The sequence below is a fragment of the Sinocyclocheilus rhinocerous genome, unplaced genomic scaffold (assembly GCF_001515625.1).
Source record: "Sinocyclocheilus rhinocerous isolate Xijiao unplaced genomic scaffold, SAMN03320098_v1.1 scaffold821, whole genome shotgun sequence".
NCBI lineage: Eukaryota > Metazoa > Chordata > Actinopteri > Cypriniformes > Cyprinidae > Sinocyclocheilus > Sinocyclocheilus rhinocerous.
Genome location: NW_015623656.1, coordinates 606,137 through 628,651, shown reverse-complemented (window position 1 = coordinate 628,651; position 22,515 = coordinate 606,137). Strand labels below are relative to the sequence as shown.

General features: G+C 36.3%; 2 protein-coding genes across 2 annotated transcripts in view; one reads left to right on the top strand and one right to left on the bottom strand.

Annotated features, from left to right (window-relative positions):
• plin2 (perilipin 2) overlaps positions 1–1,211 on the bottom strand; it is a 5,683-nt gene extending 4,472 nt beyond the window's left edge. The window contains exons 1-4 of the mRNA XM_016521448.1: positions 1,129–1,211; positions 918–969; positions 633–828; positions 465–547 (exon numbers count right to left, since the gene is read on the bottom strand). Of these exons, the coding sequence (XP_016376934.1) occupies positions 465–547; positions 633–828; positions 918–947 (309 nt within the window). The 5' untranslated portion in view covers positions 948–969; positions 1,129–1,211. The remainder of the gene's footprint in view (positions 1–464; positions 548–632; positions 829–917; positions 970–1,128) is intronic.
• Positions 1,212–13,958: 12,747 nt separating this feature from the next.
• The window catches only part of hip1 (huntingtin interacting protein 1), a 55,355-nt gene continuing 46,798 nt past the window's right edge, over positions 13,959–22,515 (top strand). Inside the window, exon 1 of the mRNA XM_016520910.1 lies at positions 13,959–14,291. Within this exon, the coding sequence (XP_016376396.1) occupies positions 14,274–14,291 (18 nt within the window). The 5' untranslated portion in view covers positions 13,959–14,273. The remainder of the gene's footprint in view (positions 14,292–22,515) is intronic.

Sequence of the window (22,515 nt, the reverse complement as noted above, 5' to 3'; positions counted from 1 at the left end):
ACTGAATTGATCTGAACAATGACACTGTTGTCTTCTGTAGAGCTGCTTTTATAGATGAATGGGATTTGTTCATAATTCATGTATATTGCAACATCGACACTGGTTTTGAGCTAAATCAACATTGAACTGACTCAAGCTGAACTCCGGACACTACTGTCTTCAATTGAGCTGCTAATCGCTGAATTGAACTTGTTTCGTAATAAATTAGCTTTACATAGTTATTGAACTGAACTGAACTGACAGGAGCTGAATAATGACACTATTGTCGTGCTACAGCTGCTTTATAGCAGATTTTTGACAACCACTCACTTGAGATCTCAGCAAAAGCCAACGAAAATTATCCAATCAATTCCTGATAAACAAAATCAAGTCCCACTTGAATATACGTCACAGTAGGGAAGAAAAGATGATAGCAACTTACGTTTCATGCCGACTTTAACATTTAGGCAAATATTACGTAATACCTGATCAGACGGCTTGTGTAGGATCGGCAGAGTCTTCTCTATCTTATCCAGTCCTTTGCATGCCAGGTCATTTGCCATAGAGACTACAGAGAGACAGAAACATTTAGTAAATACATATTCACACTAAAATCAGCCCCGATCTTAACCTGCAAACAACATTCAACTTACTCTGAGGCTCTAGCTTGCCAATGATTGGTAAAGCACTGTGAAAAGCAGCTGAGGTTATGGATTTCACACCATTCTCAGCCACCTCACACACAGACTTCAAGTACGGATGGTTGTTCTTGGTGTTGCAGTACACATTTGACACCAAGTCATAGGTGGATATAACCAAGGGAAGGTGAACTATGCGTTCAACCACATTCTAGAAAGGAACAGACAGGAATGAACAGATTAATTGACATTCAAACCAACAAACATATATATACTGTATATATATAATATATAACAAACCTGGTTATTCACAATGTCCATAGAAGCCATGTCACTATAGTTAGCAGAAAATCTGCAAAAGATCAGTCAAACTGTCATAGCAAATAGAGATTCCTTTCTTTCTTCTACTATAGCTTTACTAAAGATATAGTAGCCTATTTAATCCAGTAAATAACATGAAAAATGAAAGAGGTTTAAATATCAGCATAAGAATAAAGAAAAAGATCTTCACCTGTTGTGCTGTCTGAGGTTGTGAACCAAAGTCCCGAACTGGCTCTCAGTTGCTGTAATGAGGACTGAGCGCCTGTCCCGGGTTTTATAGGAAGGACCTCTGGTGATAGACCGTAGGTGACGTCATGACGACTGATGTAGTCCAAAGGTCGGGGATTTCACTGTATGACATAAACAGTGTTTACAAAGAGCGTTTAGACACCATTTTCTGGTACTTCTGTAACGTTGAAAACATTCACAGTTGCACCTGTGTAGCCGTTTCACGCCTGAAACTTGTGACTGGTGCAGATTTGGGTTTAGGAAACTAGCATCCGACACATTAATGCAGCAACTTCCCGTTTTACTGACTTAATAACTGAGTAATATAGGTGAAAGTTCACACAGAGTCAGTTCAGGTGAAGTAGGGCAAATAAGTATGATCGTTTGCCCTCTGCTTATCAGGAGTTCACAGTCACAAAGCGATTTGTAATCCTGAAAATGTTGTCATCTGTCTGTCATCATCCACAGTGGACGTGCCTACGCTTCAACATCTCACTCATTAAACACATGGAACATTCATGGGCAAATAAGAACAGGTAAAAACAAACCTGAAGAATATAAATGACCTATACAGGAAACTTGAATGTTTTAAATTAATTATTGGATCGTCACTTAACTTAATTTACATTAAACAACACTAAAATTCATTTTCATCGTTTGGTTTAAAAAGACGTTAGCCTATTTATTAAAACCACGTCTGTTTCAGTATATCATCTGTCAGACAATCGATGCCATGCATGTTAATATCTATATTAACTCAACTAACTTCCCGCCTTAATTATCTTAATTTCCTATTCTCTTTCTTACCGGTTGCCAAATCGTTATGAGTATAGGACATCTACCCAAGAGACGATTTTCCGTTCAATGTGTTTAGTTTTTTAGTTGAGTCAAAAACGCGGTTCCGTGTGATTCATGAACGAACAGTTCAGAAAGGTTTTGTGAATCGTTTCATTAAAAAGAATCGACTCCAAAAGAATGATTCGCACAACATAACACTATAAGACTGTAGAACACTACTGAGCTGAACGCGGTGATTTTCTGTTTCAATAACAAACACACACATGCAGCTGTGGTATATATCATATTTAAATTTATTTGGCCCACGAGTTAACTATTAAAGATTACAACAGAATTATTGGTAAAGATATACATATTTTTTTTAAATCCTGAATTAGATCTTTTTGATAAGATTTATGGGCTTATATATTGTGATCAAGAAGGCCTATTGTTTTGTACACTTAAGCAAAAAGTTCGTAACTGGAATTTACTGTTATACTTTGTAAATGCTGTAAATACAAATATCAAGATATTTAAATAGGCGTATCATGCAAGTGTTGTAGCGTTGTAACACCACTAGATGTCGCTAAATTAAAAGAAATTACAACTTTTCTTTAGAAGCTTTTCGTTAGGTGTACTTTCAGCTAGACTGAGGATGGTTGCCACAACTTTTATTCTTTGAAGAATTATAATATATATAATACATAATATAATATATATATATATATATATATATATATATATATATTAGGATAAATAGATAAATATTTTTAGATCCTTTACAGGTTGGAAAATAACAAGAGGGCAAACATTCAGATGTTTTATTTAGGTAACAGCATCCAGTAAACCAGTAATTAACCCTGTGCCAACCAACCCCATGTCTCAAAATCATAGTGATTTGTAAAGTTAAAAATTACAAGAAATACTGAAACATATGGAATTAGACCTCATTCATCCAAATCATGCCACCAAATTATATTATTTATACTGGATAGCAAATTTAGGGGGGAATCTATTTTATAATAAAACATAAAAGAAAACATGATATGCTGTTATAGTTGTTGGAAAAACACGGCACTGACTGACTGAAAGAAAGGAAAGATTATTTAGGGATTATTGTGATGCTTTTATCATCTGTTTGGACTCTCATTCTGACGGCACCCATTCACTGCAGAGGATCCATTGGTGAGCAAGTGACTTAATCCTAAATTTCTCCAAATCTGTTCTGATGAAGAAACAAACTCATACATCTTGGATAGCCTGAGGGTGAGTACAGCCATTTTTAAGCATTTTAAGACAATATTAGCACTATTTAGGACACTGTACATATATAGTAAAACAATCACATTTAGATTTTTTCGTGTCTTGAAATTCAAGGTTCCTCTGTTGACATTATAGTGGTGTTGACTGCAGTTGGCATCTTGTGCTGACAAGCAGAAAAGATAATGATCACTCGGGACAAAGACCAAAATGACTTGACACTGTCATTCTACTGAATCATTGAAACAAAACTCTGACTCGGCCATCTGATAGAATCTGCTTCGCAGGGAAATTGAATCTGGCTTCTGCCCGTTTAGAGATAGGACACAGTTAGAGATTGCAGGTGCCTGTGCTATCTAATATAGTTATGCAAGTGGAATCAGCAGACAATAAACTGACAGTGATATTTGTTGATAAAGGAATAATGTGATTAATTGGTGCGGCAAAGAAAAGACAAGTGAGATCTTATAAGTCAAACAATCAAGTGAGAAATAATGTACTAAGTTTAGCATCTGCCTATATGGTTACATGTCACAAATGATAACATAAATGCATCTGCAAGGTCATAGAATCCGCTTAAAGGGATAGTTCACCCAAAAATAAACATTTTGTCACCATTTACTCACCATTAAGTTGAATTATGAATTGAAAGTATGTACTACTTTATTCTTTATGTTGAACGTGTTTCTTTCTTCTGTTGAACACAAAAGAAGATATTTTGAAGAATGTTGGTAAGTTGCCGGTAGACATTGACTTCCATAGTATGGGAAAAAATTATATGGAAGTCCATAGCTTCCGTCAACTGTTCGGTTACCAACATCTTTTGTGTTCAACAGGTTTGGAGACACTCATACAGGTTTGGAACAATTTGAGGAAAAGTAAATGATGATAAAATGTTCATTTTTGGGTGAACTATCCCTTTAACTTTAAAACGGAACAAAGCAAGTTAAAGATAGATATGGGCCTTGCTTGGGAGAAGGTCAAATGTAAAGGGTTTTATTATTATTATTGAGGTTAACACAAGGCCCCTTGCTCTGTTTCAGTTCTCTAAAAAAATGACATGTACGTAAATAACACTGTGTTAAGGTGAAACAGACTTTTACATCTGCACAAAAAGAAGAATAGAATAGAAAAGAATTTAACAAAGAGTGATACATACATAGGCTACTTTTTAAATTTTCTATACTTTTTTATTTTATTATGTGTAACTTTTTGTCACTATATTTAGTTTGTTCTTAATTTTTACTTTCTTGTTCATTTTTTATTTACTTTTTTGTTTCATTACATTATGTATTTTATAATTGTTATAATTTGCTCAAAACCTGCTATTTAATGCTAAATATAAATGTAAAATAAATAAATAAATAAATCGTCTCTGAGATATATTCACTATGAGAAATGTTCACTGTAGTAATGCGTGTGAATCAGAATAACTGTTTTGAAGGGCGGGAGCTAATGATGTTCCTCATAAGCGCTGGGAGGAGCCTGTGACAGCCGCTGGCTGCTCTAGGGTTGACTTGATTTGTATAGTATATCGCGCGAACTGACGCTGCTGTGTTTCGTTACAGATCTGCGCAGAGACGCGTGTTTTGCCCGCTCGCGAGCAGACAGCGGAGAGCGCTGGAATGATATTCATGGGCGGTGGACGTAGAAAATTACCTTTTGTGATAACGGCGAGGGCTGGGATTTGTCGTGCTCATCGCTAGAGTCAATCTCTTTTAACTACACTTTATTTCTGTTGATTTAAGAGGTCTCCGTCACTCGCGCGGTTTGGATTTAATTTCCAGAATGGACCGCGTCAAGAGTTCCAATTTTTTTTTTTTTTTTTTTACATTTATTGCTTAAAACTAACTAGTATATATTTTTTATGTTGCTAGTTCTTTTCCCGATAGTAGCCTATTACAATAATCATAAGTTACTACTCATTCCTTTGCTGCTAGTGGGGTAGTTTTACAGTTAACCAACATTTCTTATCTCTGTTGCATTTTTAGTAGGCTAGTTAGAACTAGTTCAATTTAAATATTACAAGTAAGCTATTTTAAACTAACACATTGACTAATAGCCTAAATGATAAAATGTATTGTAATATACTCTTATAGGTTTCTAATCAAGTAGTACTAGGAACTGAAATGGGTACCAGAATCAATGAGAATACTAATCAGTCGAAAGTGAACAACAGAATTCTCAGACAGAATTCAATTAAGAAAATGTTCTATTTGAGTATAAACTGAATTATGTCTATAATTGAAGGAATATGTACTAGTGACTACTAATATTTGACTACTTGGCAATTTTCGAATTGTGACTGCTTACCAATTTTGGAATAGCTAAGTACGGTAAAAAAAAAAAAAGATTTGTGAAGTTGTAAATAAAACACATTTTCCAGAAAACTTTTACAGGAAAATTGAAATTCTAAATGTTCTGATTCAACATTTTATGTTTAATACGATGTGTTACTTGCCGTTTCTTTGTAATTATTTGTGAAATTTACTAGCAGTTTCTGAGTAAAAAAAGTTGCAACGTAAATCCTACCTACCACCATTTTTGTCAGTGTAATAATATCTAATAAATAATAGCAAAACTGAAAAAGGTACTAGTCACTAGTGGATTGTTACTTTGTTTTTTTGTTTTTTTTAAACCAAATATTAGCAACACAAAATTAACTATTAAAGGAATACATGTTAAAAAGCTTGCCATATCTTTAAAAAAAACCTCTTGCACTCAAACAAACTATGGAACGAAGTAGGCAGTCAAAGAGCATTATTTGTTTTTAATTTAATGTATTAGTAAATCTAGCTAACACACTTTATAAAAAATTGTTGTCTGATATGATATGTTAAGTTGTGAAGCTATTGGAAGTTTAAAAAATCAGAGCTGACCCTATAGTGCTTACTTGTTAGGGTGCAGAATTTTTGCCATCAGATTTTCTCAAGATCTGCACTTCGTTTGGTTCCTGAAGCAGCCTACTAATGAGTGTTTTTCAAAACCATAAAATGAATTTTTATTTGCACCGTAAAAAAGCTGTCATGTTTACAAAACTATAATTGATGGCCTGTTAAATTCAACTTCGAGTTCAACAAACCTTTGACCATATATTCTAGTGAATACACATATTCTAGTGTCATCGAATCAGGACGGGACCAAAGTTCTACCTGGTACTCTCTCAGTACAGGTTAATATAGATAATGGTGTTCAAAATGCCATTAAAAATTCAATTACACGCACACATTTGCCATAATATGACATTAATATGCATTATAAAAGGATATACCAAAAGGTATAGTCCTCTGTGACTAAGTCTTGTGTTTCCAAACTGATGGCCATGTATCGAGCAGATGTAAAAGCTTTTAGTGGTTTGGATGCAGCGCTAAAACCATTGAGTTTGATGGTCATGCATTCTGGTTCTTGCCATAAGCCTATAGTGGATTTCCACGTGTCTTCAATATCTTGTTTATCATGACCTTTTTAAAGTGCACATGCATTGAATTATGCAGTCAGTATCTGGGGGCTTGAGCCTGAAAGTGGGTTGTGATTGAAGTATAGAGAAATGCATTCTCATTGTTCATGCACTCTTCTCACTTCTCTGGGGGTCTCTCCCCTCCCCATCCAGACACAGCCATCAGAAAAAGTAGGTCACATGAATGAAGCTGCAGCCGACTGCCCTACTGGTTGGTTTCAGAGTGTTTGAAAACAGCATGACCTCGTTCTTGCCGAGATTTCTGGAGGTAGACATTGTGGCGGCAACTAAAATTTGCTTAATTTCTGGTTTGATATCGATGTCAGCAATCTGCAGCATCATGTTTGACTCGAGCGTGCAATATTCAGTCCTGTTTACAACTAGGACAGTGACATGGATTAGCGAGACACATGTGACGCATGCGCTCTTGAACTCCTTTAGGACCGATCACTGGGTCAGACTCAAACGTGAGTTTTCCTGTTTTTAGAATAGATTTCATCAGTTTGATTTTTAATTTAACCAAAAACATTGAGTGCTAAAGTTAAACTGTAAAGCCTAAACTGAACATTCACATCTAAAAATAACACTTCAAACAGCACAATCTGATCAGGTCTCAGTAGGAAATGCTATTGTGAGCAGTCCTTATCAGCTAGTTTGCCTGGAGGAAGTCTGATCCCATAATATCCCGTCTCTTTTCTGCCCTTGGAATGCTATGTTTAGATTAATAGGCCTTCTGTGGTGTAAGTTCAGCCTGTTTTAAATGAGAGGATGTTAGTGTGGTGCTCTGTAATGACATGAGCATGGTTTGCCTTGTGGCTGGGTGTTAGAAGACTAGCGTCTACATAACTTAAGTTTTATATGGAGGAAATCTAAGCGGGGGAACCTTTGTTGTGGTCGGAGTCTAGCAGAGGGACATCCGGCCAGCCTCGGAATCCACACGGATGAAATAAAATGTTAAAAGAGTGTTGCCAAAATAAGTCATCTGCAAATCATTCTGAAGCATCGTAAACATCCCGCAGAACATTTTGTATCAGGCGAAGTTCAAGATGGTCACTTTGTGCGACACTTTAGTTGACAGTCATAAAGTGCGATGATATACTAACCCAAAACATAATTTTTTCCCCCAAACCATGCAGCCCTAATCCAAACAATTCACAGATCCTCTTTTACATTTTTAAAAGACTGTTGTCCTGTTTCACATTAATGAAGTCAAATGAGTTTTCAAAGAAGTCAAACGAGCATTTTTCATTACATTTTTTGTCACTTTAAAGGATTAGTTTACCCAAAAAATGAAAATTTACAGAAAATGTATTTATCCTTAGGTTGTCCAAAATGCAGATGAATTTGTTTCTTCAACTGAACAGATTTGGAGAAATGTAGCATTACATCACTTGCTCACCAATGGATCCTATTCAGTGAATGGGTGCCGTCAGAATGAGAGTCCAAACAGATGATAAAAACATCACAGTGATCCACAAGTAATCCACACAACTCCAGTCCATCAAATAACGTCTTGTGAAGCAAAAAATGGCAAGTTTGTAATAAACAAATTTATAGGCACTTTTGGCCAAAAATGAGACAATAATCCATAATAACGCTTCTTCCAATGAAAAAGTCTATCCCCTCTTGTCCTCTCACATAAAAATCCACCGACTTATTTGTTTTGGACAAAACTATCTGCCAAAACAGTTTTGGGCTGTTGTCACTTGTAAACCGTGCTTGATCTCTGCATATTTCTCTCCTGATTCAGACATGATGATTTTTTCACTAGCAATATTATGGATAGACGACCTGTATTTTAGCTGAAAGCAGTGGTTTGAATTTGAAAACGCCTTGATGGATTTGTTTCACACAGCTTTTCACATCACAAGACTTGAATTGATGGACTTGAGTCATGTGGATTACTTGTAATGTTTTTATCAGCTGTTTGGACTCTCATTCTGACGGCACCCATTCACTGCAGAGGATCCATTGGTAAGCAAGTAATGTAATGCTGAATTGCTCAAATCTGTTACGATGAAGCAACAAACTCATCTACATCTTGAATGGCCTGAAGGTTTTAATTTTTTTGAGTGTACTATTCCTTTAATGCTAATTTAGGTCATTCTGTCTCTGTCCCATGTCTTCTCTTCCTCCTCTTGTTATATCAAACTATCCTACTTTAAAGCAGTTAAGTTTATGACCCTGCATCTCTTGTGCTTGTGTTTCTTCCGGTGCTGGTACCGTGCCCGTGGAGGAATTCTCGGGGGGAGCCTAATCTTGCCCCCCTCTGTTTTTCCAGGACTCGCCCTCACAGAGCCAGACAGTCGTAATCTCGCCTCCCTCTTAGCAACCAATCTCTACTTTCAGTATTTCACTTTCTCTATCTACAGTAGTTTCAATATACTACCATCTTTTAGTATTTTTTTAAATAGTTGAGAAAGAGAACGCATGTTGGGTCCGTGGATAAACTCTTAAAGGGACCGCAGTCCAATATTCCTGCTGCTGTCTGTCATGTTAATCAAAGAACAAAAGACAAAGAAAATAATTTTCTGCTCTTGACTGAATACGTTTTATAACTTTAATGGTAAGCATTAATCTGTATTTAATTTTTACAATGAAGACTACAGAAATTAAAGTAATCAAATGTAAAATAACACTGGATGTGTTATTTTACATTTGATTACTTAAATTTTTGGAGTATTTCTTACCTGAATAAAAACTTACTTAAACTGAAAAACTTAGTTTCATAGCTCTCTTTATTCTATTGCATTTATTTGTGCTGTTGTTTGCCATTTTTTTTTATTTGTTCTTATTTTATTACTGACTTTTTACTTATGTTTTTTTATGAAAATAAAACTTTGCGTTGAAGAAAAGTAGATTTTTGTTTGTATATGCTGTCAATTATAGTTCTTAGAAAGAAAATCGAAATCGGCAAAAATTGGTATTGGCAGATCACACTAACGAAAAACCGGAAATCGGAATCGGCCAAGAAAATTGCAATCGGTCCATCTCTAAGTATTTTACTGTTTTTCTGCTTGTTAATAGTAACTTTTTAGACTCTTTCCATCTGACATGTGCACATTTACTGTAGCTCCTGCGGTTCAGAGGGTGAGGAGTGTTTGTTAGGGTCATTGACTGCAGGAGGGCATGTATGAAAAGCCCTGAGACAGCAGAACACACGGGCCCTGGCCTGTGGCCTCCATTCGCTCGCTGTGGATTAAAAATCCTATGCAGTTTGGCGTGCCACCAGATGCCTGTGCCAGAAACAGTGTTTGGGTCATACTGCTATCAAACAGACCATTAATGCATTACTGCAGGGAATGTGGTCATAATAGATGCTATTATTGTAGGTTTGTGACAAATTGTATGTACTTTTTTTTTAGCCTTACTTCTTTAAATTTATTACTGTAATGATCAAATATGACCCCTTTATGATGAACTCCCTTAGTATAAAGGGAAATATATATTTTAATGTATTCAGGCCCATTTTTACTGTATAATGAGAAAAATAGTAAGCATGGTAGTGATTCAAATTAAATTGATGAATTATATGGAAAAGTAAATAAGAAAAGTTAAAATAAATAATATAAAAGACAATAAATATTGTTACAAAACAGTAGTGCCATATTTGTGTCAACTATTGAACCAGCTAAACAGTAAGAAATACCAAAAAAAAAAAAGAAGATATATTTGTATATAAGATGAAACATCCCATTTTGGTGACTGCATCAAATTAAATTTACAAAAGTGAATTTATATACATATAAAGCATATTAAAGTGCCGGCCCTATTATGGATTTTTGAAAATTACCTTTCATGCAGTGTGTAACGCAGCTCTAAGTGAATGAAAACATCCTGCAAAGTTTTAAATCTGAAAGTGCACCGTGTATAAAGTTATTGTCTCTCAAAATAAAGAGTGACTCTGAATCATTGAAACTAGTCGTTTTTAAAACAAATCCCAAGCTGTTTCATGTTGACGTCGCCATGAAATATTAGCATATTGCCAGCCCACTTGTTGGTCTTTTCGCATAGGTCTGAAAGAAAATGCAAATTTATTCTTTGCCACTAGATGCCGCTTTTGGAGCAGTAAAAATAGCGGTTTCCCCGGTAACGGCTGTACACAAAGCAGCACGCTCACAAACGCTGCTTTATCAGGCATTACAGGCGAGATGAAATGGAAATGAGACCAATCGACCAATCACCGCAGATTAGCGTCATGCAAAGGAGGGGTTTTAGAAAAATGAATCGTTGAGCGAATCGTTTGGGAGTCATTGAGCAAGTAAGGTAAAAATAAATGCATATTATAAGACAATGAATGTGTTTTTTCACAAAATGAAACCAAAATGAACCTTTCATAACCCATAATAAGGGTACTTTAAATGCAAATAATGTGTCTGCTTTAATGTTTCTAATAACTATTTTATTATTATTATATTGTTATTATATTTTAAATGATTAAAAACTTTTTTTGACAATTGGGTAAAACATAGTGGTTTGAAGGATAGTGGCAAAGATTGGTAAAGATGAAAAATTACGTTTAGTTTTACATTTGATTTTTGAGGGCTGCACTGTGATCCTTAAATAGTCTTTTAATGTCATCTAATGAATTTTGTTCTGAATATACTAGGCAAGATTTTTTTTTTTGGTTTACAAATTATTGTTACACTGAATGATATTTTTTTTAAAATGTATGATAATCATAATTTTTTGCTCAGAAAAAAAATGAAACCGGACACATTCTAATGTATGAAAAAAATTAAAGCTGTATTCAACTTTTCTTGTTTTGATGCTCTCCAGACATACATACATGTATATGCATGCGTGTGTGTGTGTGTGTTTTCTTAGGGGCCGTTCACACAGAACGTGTTTTTCCATTCCAGTGAGCTACTTTTCTGTTGTTTTTCTATGTAAACTCACTAGATGGACGTGCATGACCATTGCGCTCATGTCTCGCATCTTTTGCAGCATCTCGCACATGAGCGCCACATTTTTAAGATGCTGTGTCGAGTTGAAAGTATTTAAACTTTTACATGCAGTGACCAGTCGGAAGACACCGGAGGCGGGGCAAGCGTTGTAAGGTTTTGTTTACAGTAGCAAGTTGACATAGCAACTTTTATATAGGGGGCATTTTGCGCTGCGCTTTTTTAAAACCATTCTTGAGTGCTGCGTCTCACGTTTTAGACTCATAGACACGTTCTGTGTGAACAGCCCCTTATTGTTTAGTTTTTTTCTGTAAAACCTGTATTTTTGGTTAGTCAAATTTTTAAGATTTTAAAAAGTTACTGAAATTTCTATAATGCAATTGAATAGCCACTTTTAGCTCTAAATTAATTCAGCAACTAGAAATTGCTTTTTTGTAGTCTTTGAGAAGTCATGAAAATTCCTCGGTCAAAAGATGTGGGAACCCTGTGGGTTGTAGCAAAGGTCACATTTATACAGTGATGGTTGATAGATCGTGCTTGGATCCACTGTAACGTTACATTTTTGTTCATTATCTAAAGTGGGCAGTAAACTTGTTGGTCATTAACTGGGAAGTGTAAACCTGCAGTTTTCCAGGCTTGTGGTCAGTGTGAGCTGGACAGACATAGACAGTGTGTGGGCAGTCACTCTACACTGCCGTAGCGTCTCTCTGGGTGGAATATGCTTGACCTACCACACGGTACCAGGAAGTGACTGCCCTTTAAAGAGCACGCTTTGTTTGGAGAACCCCCCCTCCTCTTCCCGCTGCCACATTTTTCCTCTGAGTGATGAGGGTGGCATAGTTTATGTAAACATTGACTGCTATCATGTCCAGATAAACTGATCTTGTGCCCTTTTTTGGACATCTGTCTAAACAGTTGAGTTTTATGTAAAAGAACAGCATATCTGAGAATATAATTGACATATTTTAGCAAATAATACAGATATACACTACAGTTCAAAAGTTTGGGGTTGGTAAGATTTTTTTTTTTCCACTTTTTTTGAAATAAGTCTCTTTTGTTCACTAAGGCTGAAGTTATTCAATTGAAATTACAGTAAAAACAGTAATATTGTGAAATATTATTACTATTTCAAATAACTTTTCTATTTTAATATAGTTTAAAATCTAATTTATTTCTGTGAATCAAAGCTGAATTTTCAGCATCATTACTCCAGTCTACTGTCACATGATCATTCAGAAATCAATTATACATGTTGATTTAATGCTTAAGAAAAATGTCTTATTATTACCAATGTTGAAAACAGTTGTGCTGCTTAATATGGTGGAAACATTTTGTGAGATTTATTTCAGGATTCTTTGATGAAAAGAACAGCATTTATTTAATGTCTTTACTATCACTTTTGATTAATTTAATACATCCTTGAATATGAAAGTATTAATTGTTTTAAAAAATCTTACTGGCCTCAAACTTTTTAATGGTAGTGTATTATAGTGGATACATCTGTTTGTATTCTGATGGTTTTTTTTGTATTACATGCACATTTGTAAACACATTAAATTTATATTTAATTCAATTTCAATTCAGTTTAATATAAAAGAGCAGTGTGAACATTAGATCCTGTGATATGCTCTTAAAAAAGAAACAAAACTGCATTGCATTTAATTTGAACAGAATAGTTCCTGTCATTTATAAAATATTACTAATAGAGGGGAAGTTTTATGTAGTGACTAATTTCCTAATAAATACCTAATGATTTATTATTTATATGGTCTCACTTTTTTCCATCCTTTCTATTCTTAATTAAAAGCCTGTCTTTGGATCTCCTGTTACACAGGAGCACCTGTTGGATTAATAATGTATGGAGCTGCTCATTCTCACGCTGCTTTTCCTCAGCGTCAAAAAACAACCAGATGAGGGAGCCATTCACCAACACTACACACGTGATCATGCGAAAGCAAGAGTATTGAACTGGAATGTCACCAATCACGTTTTATATCCAACATATTGATGGATAACCTACATATATAGGCTATAGGATTCCTATAGTGGGCTAACAGTTCTAGACAATGCATCTGTAAATCTGTACGTGCCATAATAACGCATTTAGCTCTGCAGTGTGTCTCGTGGGTCTTGTGCCATTGCAGTTGTGTTTTAGTGCAGTTTGATTTTCTTCAGAAGCATTCGTGCTATTTTTGTCTCAGTATGTGTAAGACGTTGCCTCAGCTTTTCAACACAAACATTTCCACTTCTGTTTCCTTTTAGTGATGTAACATTTGACAGAATTTTGCGCTCGTTCTCTTTTTTGTCCTTTTAAGTCAAAAGCTGTGGCAAATGACATCAATGCATGAAGAACTCCTCCTCTAGTCTGTATTTTGTGGTCCGTACCTGTCACAATATTTAGTCCAGCGTCTTAAGCGCTTCCATTAAACGTTTATGACTCGCGTTCTTCAGGTAGTGGCTTTTCTAGAGCGTTCTTGAGAGTCTAGCCATCTGCCAATCTGCTCTTCGGCGCGCGAGAAGGACGAGGGGGAAATAAGAGAACGGAACGGGAAAGAGAAGGAGAGAGGGACTATTCGATACTGAACCGGACACATGTTGAGTTAACGGACCGTTCCTGCTCCCTCCGCCTCCCTCAGCGGATTCGCAGTCTGCTTTTGATTCCCGAGCAGGGAACCGGTTCAGCTTAGCTTCCACAACCCCGTTTGAACCATGGACTCGAATAAAATGGTATGTAATCGACGAAATGTTGATGTTTAGCGGGTGTTAGTGCATCTGCACGTTTTGGGGGGTGGGGATGGATTGGCGCTTGCCTGTTCGCGGGGTTGTTGGGTATCGAGGATTGGGTGATATGAAGTAACAGTCTTGTGTGTTTATTTACATCAGATTTAGACCGTCGCGAGCGTTTACTCCGCGGATCGTTACGTCTGAACGAGTTGCAGCGATCTCGCTAAATATTTAAAAGCACATTTTAGCGATTGTTTGGGCTCATTAAGTAGGCTTTTCCCACAACACTCCCGGATTTTAGGAAGTCACAGCCAGTGTGCTAATATAAGCCTTGTTGGTGGGAAATTGCGTTTAAATGGACCTCTAATGTATGAATGTTTAAAGAACAGTAACGCACGAACTGTTTTTATCAACTTAAATGGATAGTTTATTATTTATTCACCCTCATAAGCCTGTATGTACGACTATTTCTTAGTTGCAGTACAAAAGCAGATGCTAGTCACAATGAGTCACCATTCACTTTCACGGTATGAAAAATACTCAATGAACGTGAATGGTGACTGAGACTCTGAGATTGTAATATCATTCCTAACTTCACTTTTTGTGTTTTTCACAAGTAAGTAAGTCATACAGGCTTATTAGGGTGAGTAAACAGTGACAGCATTTGAATTTTTTTTAGGGGTGAACTGTCGCTTTAAGTGTGCAGCTAATACAAACTCTGAGGTTTGAGGGTCACAGAACTTATAGTGTGGACTTAGTGTTGGATTTTGACTCTTGAGTGGCTCCTTAGGGTCTTGTGAGATCTGAGACAGTGTCTGTACCATTTTTGGACACACGATTCATTGTTTTGACTTGAATCACTGCGTCCTTCTCTCTGCTTTTACTCCCAGCCCGCTATCAACATTGTATGATATCTGCTTGTTCTCAAATCCCTCATGTCATGCTCTGTTTGACAATGGTATGAAAACATGTCTTTACTTGAGTGGGGTCCTGGGATCCCCACTGGAGATTTTGTTTGTGCAGACCACGAGGCTAAATCAAGCTTTATGGAAAGTCAGTGATTGATGTCATTTGCACTGAAGCAGGAGCAATGCTTGGTTTTGATCTGTCTTCTGGGTTTGATTGAGAGGTTTTGATGTGGCCTCAGAAACCTTGTTAGCAAGCTCGTAAAACTCAAGGTTTCTTTCAAATGTACTGTTGTTACAGATCTTCAGTTCCTTTTCTTTAACCAAAAGGCCTGTGAGGCCTTTTCAGAAACCTGCTCCACTTCTTCATCTCAGATGTGTTTCGTCTGGGACAAATAAGAACACAAGAACAAGATTTAACTGGATTTTAGGTAAAAAATGTATAGGAAAAACTATATTTTCGGTGCTGTGATTGGTTACTATGTATTTGAGTTTAATCATTTTTAATCACCATCTAACTATTTATTTTGTTTTATTTACTTTTTATTTTTTATGCATTTGGCAGATTAATTTATCCAAAGCTACTTACATTGCATTGCTGGTGTACATTTTATTAGTTCATGCATTCCCTATAGAATTGAACCTATGACCACAGCATTGCTATCATAATTTTCTATTGTTCGACAGATGAATTAGAAGTAAACATTTTATTATTATGACAAGAACGTGCATAGAAACAATACATAATACTTATAATATTCTTTTAAAGCAATAGATCGCCCACAAATTAAAATGTTGAAAATATACTCCCCATCAGGCCATCCAAGATGTAGATGAGTTTGTTTCTTCATCAGAACAGATTTGGAGAAATTTAGCATTACATCACTTGCTCACCAATGGATCCTCTGCAGTGAATGGGTGCCGTCAGAATGAGAGTCCAAACAGCTGATAAAAACATCACAATAATTGTCAAGTAATCCACACGACTCCAGTCCATCGGCTAACATCTTGTGAAGTGAAGAGCTGCTCATTTGTAATAAACAAATCCATCAAACAAACAAATCCAACTTTAAACCGTTGCTTCCAGCTCAAATATGAGTCCTCTGTCCATAATATTGTCTCGCTGATTACAGAACCGGCTTAACTGATAAGATGCGCGTTAAACATCGCATGCGATTTATCGTGCAGCCCTACTAGAAACAAACTCATGAATGGCCTGAGGGTGAGAACATTTTCAGCAAATGTACATTTTTGCATGAACTATTTCTTTAAAACCACTTGAGTTAGATTGAGTAAAGCATGCCACATTACAGCACACTGCTGAAACTGAAAAGTCATGTCAAAAGGGTCAGAATTTAACCAGGGCTTGGGGCAAATATGCCACCGAATTTTGAAAAATGCCCTAGATATTTAAAATGTTAGCTCATACATTTTTATTATAGGGATATGCAGTTAAATGTTTAGTGCAGACATGCCCAAATCAGGCCCGGAGGCCAAGGTTGGCCTGTGATGTTGACCTTTGATTTGACCCACCATGCTATATCACAGGAGGGGGGTAAAATAGGTAGAAAACATGTCATTAATGCATCTCTTCATTTCTTGCTTTAATATTTCTGCATTGTTTTATTTTTAAGGCAATAATTTGTAATTTTTATCGTATTGTTTACTATGTTTATTTGCTTGGTCAGTGTCATTGTGGGTTTTGATTCTTTTGCTGTTGTAAGCTGTAAGGACCTTTAAAATAACTAAAATCATTTGGCGAAGTGATATGGACATGTAATGTGGTCAAGACCTGCCTGTGTGTTTCCCTGAAAATAATTGCACACCTTAGAAAGTTCGTCAACCAATCAGATTCAAGCATTCAGCAGCCCTGTAAGTATAAAGTGCAATAATGAAAGATACATTTGCATTTGATGTTGATTAGCTTTTATAATTAGCAGCTGTATTTGGTCAGAGTGAAAATTAAGAAAAAAAAAATATATATATAAAAAAATAATGTAAAAAATACCCTCTTAAATATAAAAAATAGACCCGTAAATCAATTCTACTGGCCAGGTATTGCTTTTTAATGACATCACTCCCATAGTGATGTCATGGCATGGTTGTTTAGTGTGATTTTTTTTTTTCCACTCCAGAGCCCTAACTAGGTGTTGACTGAATGTTCCCTGAAAGAGGAAGTTTGAGTCATATATGACTAAAATGTAAAAATTGTCTTTAAAACGGAAGAAAAAGTAATTTCGTAACCCAGTACACTGTTGCTTTTCACTACTGTGACCTTTAAGAGAGGTGGAGCGGTTTGCAGAAGACTGTGTTAGCTGAAAAAACACAAGTGGCTAAGTGTGAGTGTCAGTCCCCCCATTCATCAACACGGCAAGAAAGGAGAAGTCTGTGTATGTTCTTGTAGGGTATGAGAGAGTCTTGGTATTTTCAGGTTGTTCAAACCTAGTCTTGTGAACAGAGGGCCACCTCAGGAAGTCGTGAGATATTTTTAGTTGTTTCAACTTTAGTTTTACACCTACGCCTCAGAAAATGCTGAAGAGAAGCCACAAATCAATGCGTCATTCATTGCTCTCTATCAGCAGTGCTTCTGCAAGCGATTGTGCTCTGGCAGCCTATTCTCTGAACCACCTCAAAGTAGTGAGATTACCCAAAATGGGAAGCTGGGAAGTTGTTTGGGTTGGCCACAGTGCCCTGTGGAGGCCTGTGGGTAGAGTTTGCATTCTTCAGTCAGCCGGATATGGGAAAGACAGGGTGATCCAAGATAGAAAGATCTAAAAGAGACATCAGAAGACCCCTGTGAAACTCTGAGACAAGATACCATATGGATGTGACTAGGGATGCACGATATTGAATTTTTGCCAATATGCCGATATCTTTCAACTCTTCTTGGCTGATTGCCAATGCCGATACCGATATATTTCCTTTTGTTTGGAAACAACACCAAGTCTCTCCTGTGTGGAAATTATAAGCAAATTATTTTTAATTTTGGTTAGTTTTTAACAAGAACTTATTGGTTAGAATTAAATAAGCAATAATGAAGTTATTTTATAATGACAGTACATTGAAGCTTTGAAAATAACTATAAATAAACTATATATCAATCGCTGAATTTTTGTTTTCAGATGGATGCAGTAGTAACCTTAACATTTTATTTTAAGATTTAACATTTGAAGATGGTCTAAAGCAAAAGAGTTGTAAAAATTCGGAAAATATTTTAGAGGTCATGATTTGTTTAAAAAATATAACATATTACACATTAATGAATAAATCAGTATAGGCTATATAAAATTATTTATTTTTACAAGTGTCATGTTTGTGATGTTTGCATGTTTTTTTTTAATTCATGTAAGCTATAGCTTCTGTTATCTGTTATATTCTATATCGGTCCGATAATATTGTGCATCCTTAGATGTGACCACAGTTTGATGATCCAGTCTCCAGTGTCACATGATCCTTCATAAATCATTCTAATATGCCGTTTTGCTTATCAATGTTGAAATCGGTTGTGCTACTTATTATTTTTGTGGAAATCATAATACATTTCAGGATTTTTTGATGAATAGAACAACATTTATTTGAAATGCATATATTTTGTTACATTGTAAATGTCTTTACTGTCACTTTTAATAAATTTGTATGCATTATTGCATAAATTACAAAAATGAATTTGTTAAAAAAAATGTATGTGAAATGTAGTGTATATTTAAAAACATTTTTTGAAAATAATTAATGTACACTCGAGGAATTTATCAAGGAAAATTTATTTTTTAAAACTAGATTTTAAAAAGGTTTTTTTCTTTTCATAATTTTGGACACTCCTATTTTCTATTCTTCCACATTCAAGAATAAAATCACCTACCCCCAAATAATAGAGTTCAGTTGCAACTAGTTGTCCACTAATTATTTCTAATAGCATCCCTATCTGTGTAATTGTGGAGCACTATGGGTTAAAGCATAAACCTCAATATGAGGAGAGCTACAGTATTTCCTTACAGTCTCCTCTCCCGGCAGATGGGTCACATGAGGACAGCTGGCCTTAATATCCCTGTAGTGCATTACTCCTGTCTAAGATCCCATTCATTTGATTGATGTTGTGCATTTGGCACTTCTATACAACATGACTGTCAGAACGGTTTGCAACGCAGATGTTTGCAGATCATCAGTCACATATGCTTTGCTTAACAAGCTTGCGTCAGCTCCATATAGAAAAAGTGCCACAGTAATTAAGTGTCTAATGGGTTGATATTGCTGTAGGCGAGGAATTGAATAAACTACTTGTGGCGTAACAGGCTGTTTGGAGAGCTTTGTTTGAAATGCAAAAGCAGGAAATTTAGTTACTCACTCTGGTGTCAAGGGAAGAAATAATAAAGCAGTTGCATCGTTTTTTGTGTAGGATGACACTGCATTTCTGAATACAAATCTGAGTGTCATATAAACTCGACACCAGGCCCCTATGAGTCCAAAAGTTATTTCTTTCCACTTATAATAAATAAAGTCATACAGAATGACATGAGGGTGAGTAACTTATGACAGAATTAATTTTTTTGGGGTGAACTATCCCTTTTACCTTATAAAGCCTACTGTACCATATTTGATATACAAATTTCTAAGGTCACCATATTATCAACATGATCAAAACTTGAGAAACCTGTTGCACACAATCTGCTATATGCCTTCTGTCATCTGAAATATAGTTCATACTTTTTTTGCAAGTTAAAGGCCTTTTACGTTCCTCTTCAGGTCGTGGGACATGTTTTTATGCTGTGAAATATTTACTTATTGTAAATCTAAGAATGACTGTTATGTTTTAGTAATATAGGCCTATTTCAAGATGAACATAAAAAATATGAAAAAAAATATTGTGCTATGTTTTGCTCCCACAATAAAAACTACAGAGCTTTGATCATAAATCTAAGCATTTTATATCTATTAGTGGAAATCAAAATTAGAGAACAATCTATGGACACTTGATTTTTTTCAGAAATAATGTAATCTTCATCGTTCAAAAAATTAATTTTAGTTGTGGCTGCTAGTAGAACAGTGTTTACAAAAACCCTTCATTTTGTGGAAAACACAGTGATCAAAATTAGAGAACGGCAATGATTGTAGCACGAAGAAAGATTACAACTACAATTTCTGGAGGTTTCAGCAGTCAGAAATTAGTAGGAAGTGTAGAGGCCCTTGCTTTAAATGACCTCAGCGCATCTGCAGCCGCAGGACATCACTAGTCCCTCACACTGCTCTGGTGTGATCATCTTCCACTGTCTTCCACAGTTCGGTAACTGTAGTGGGTTTCTTAGCCATAACTTTGTCACTAAAGGTTTTCCAGAGATTTTCAATTGGGCTTCGATCAGGACTCTGGGCTGCCAATGTTTTCAGATTCAAGGAACTGCTTTACCTGTTTTGCAGTGTAACGGGGGCATTGTTAGGCCTGTCGCAATAATCAATACATCGACTTATCGCGCAATATATGTACATGACCTCAATAATTTTTGGTGACACAATATATCGCCCATTATATTTACTTAAAAATTAATGTCACCATGTTTTCTACATTCCACTTGCGCCTGTGTCTTTTGCAGCTTCTCGTACATAACGTGGTGTAGTTGGTGCTAGTTCAAATTTAAAAAATGCTTCTACAAAAAAAGTTTCATCAGCAGATATGGCCTTGTTTAGGGATCTGTGCCTTTGTGCATACTGACATCTGACTGCTGAGTAGGCCCAACTCCTGCTGCAGAAAACTTTCCCTAAATCATGACACTTCCTCCTTCACCTTTTACTGACTGCTTTACACACTTTGGGTTCAGTCTTTCCACAGTTTGATGACGAACATAATGTTTCTCATCGGACCCAAATAAATGAAGCTTGCTCTCATCACTGAAGTGAACTTTTGACCTGTTCTCCTCTCTCCGCACAACATGCTCCTCAGCAAAGGTGAACTTAGCCTTTTGACTCTTTCTGCTGATGAGAGGTTTGGTCACTGTGCAGAGTGGGTTTTCAGCCCAAATTCTCTTAAACATCGAGATGCTGTATGCCAAGACAGATCCTTACCATGTTATGCGCTAAACTGGAAAGCAATTCCAGCTGCAGTGTTGAACTGACTCCCCATTGAGATTCTCTGCATTATCCTGTCCTCTCATGCATTTGTCTTTCGTGGGTGACCAACATTTTTGGGGGACTTGCATAAGTTAGTGACTTTGTAAAAATGCAGTATTCTAGAAATCACAGTTTGGAACGACCAACTTGTCTTGCTATGGCTGCTAGGGATTAGAGGTCGACCGATTCATCGGTTTTGCCGATTAATCAGCACCGATAGTTGATTGGCGGAACTATCGGTTATCGGCAAAAATCAATGCCAATAGTTTTCCGGGTTGCGTCCGTTGCTGGAGTGGCCGAGAAGGGTCCGCTGCCATTATACAGTACGAGAGCGGCCTCTAGAGGCGGAAATCACTAACAGCACGTGTTGTTTGTTTTGACACGTGACACTGCGCGCTGCACAGAGCGGGAAACTTCAAACCTGCATTTAAATGCAGCCGACAGAAAATCCTGCCACGGAACAGAGCACCATTCACATAGTTTTCCATTAAATTACATTATATTTATCCCAAATCATTCTTAATGTACGTAATGACTTCACCCTAGGCTATGAATTATGTATTGTGCTCTTTCTGTGGCTCTAATACAGTCTTTATGCTTCATATAGAGAGCTGTAATACAGATCGCACTTTCTCTTTCCCTTTGCTCTGTTTTTTTTTTTAAACCCCGAACCTCAAACTCATTTATGCCACATTGTTCATTCTTGAAGCAAACTTACGTCCATTTGGTGATTAAATAAACAGTTTTAGACCACTGCTGGAATTGAAAGTGACGCGTATGGTGTGTGACTTCTCCGAGAACGGATCGCAGGGCTCTACAGTGTGACCATTTGAAAACTACTGCGTGCGACTATGAAAACATATTTAGGAGCACCAGTGCGACTGACCAGATCATCATCAAACTATCGGTTGATTAATCGGTATCGGCCAGTGTGGTCCAACCTAGCTATCGGTATCGGTAAAATCCACTATCGGTCGACCTCTACTAGGGATGCATCGTATTTTCAGCTGCCGAAAATGGCATTTTTCGGTTTTCGGCTGAAAGAAAAAGATGGCCGAAAATTAGGGTTAGATATCGTTTGAATTTCATCAATTCCGATTCTGATGCTGAATCTTTTCGATTCCAATGTGATTAAATAATGATATCAAACATTTATCCTGTGTCTCTTTTTTTGCAAACCATTTATTGGAGCTGAATACCATGAACAAAAATCAACAGGCTACATA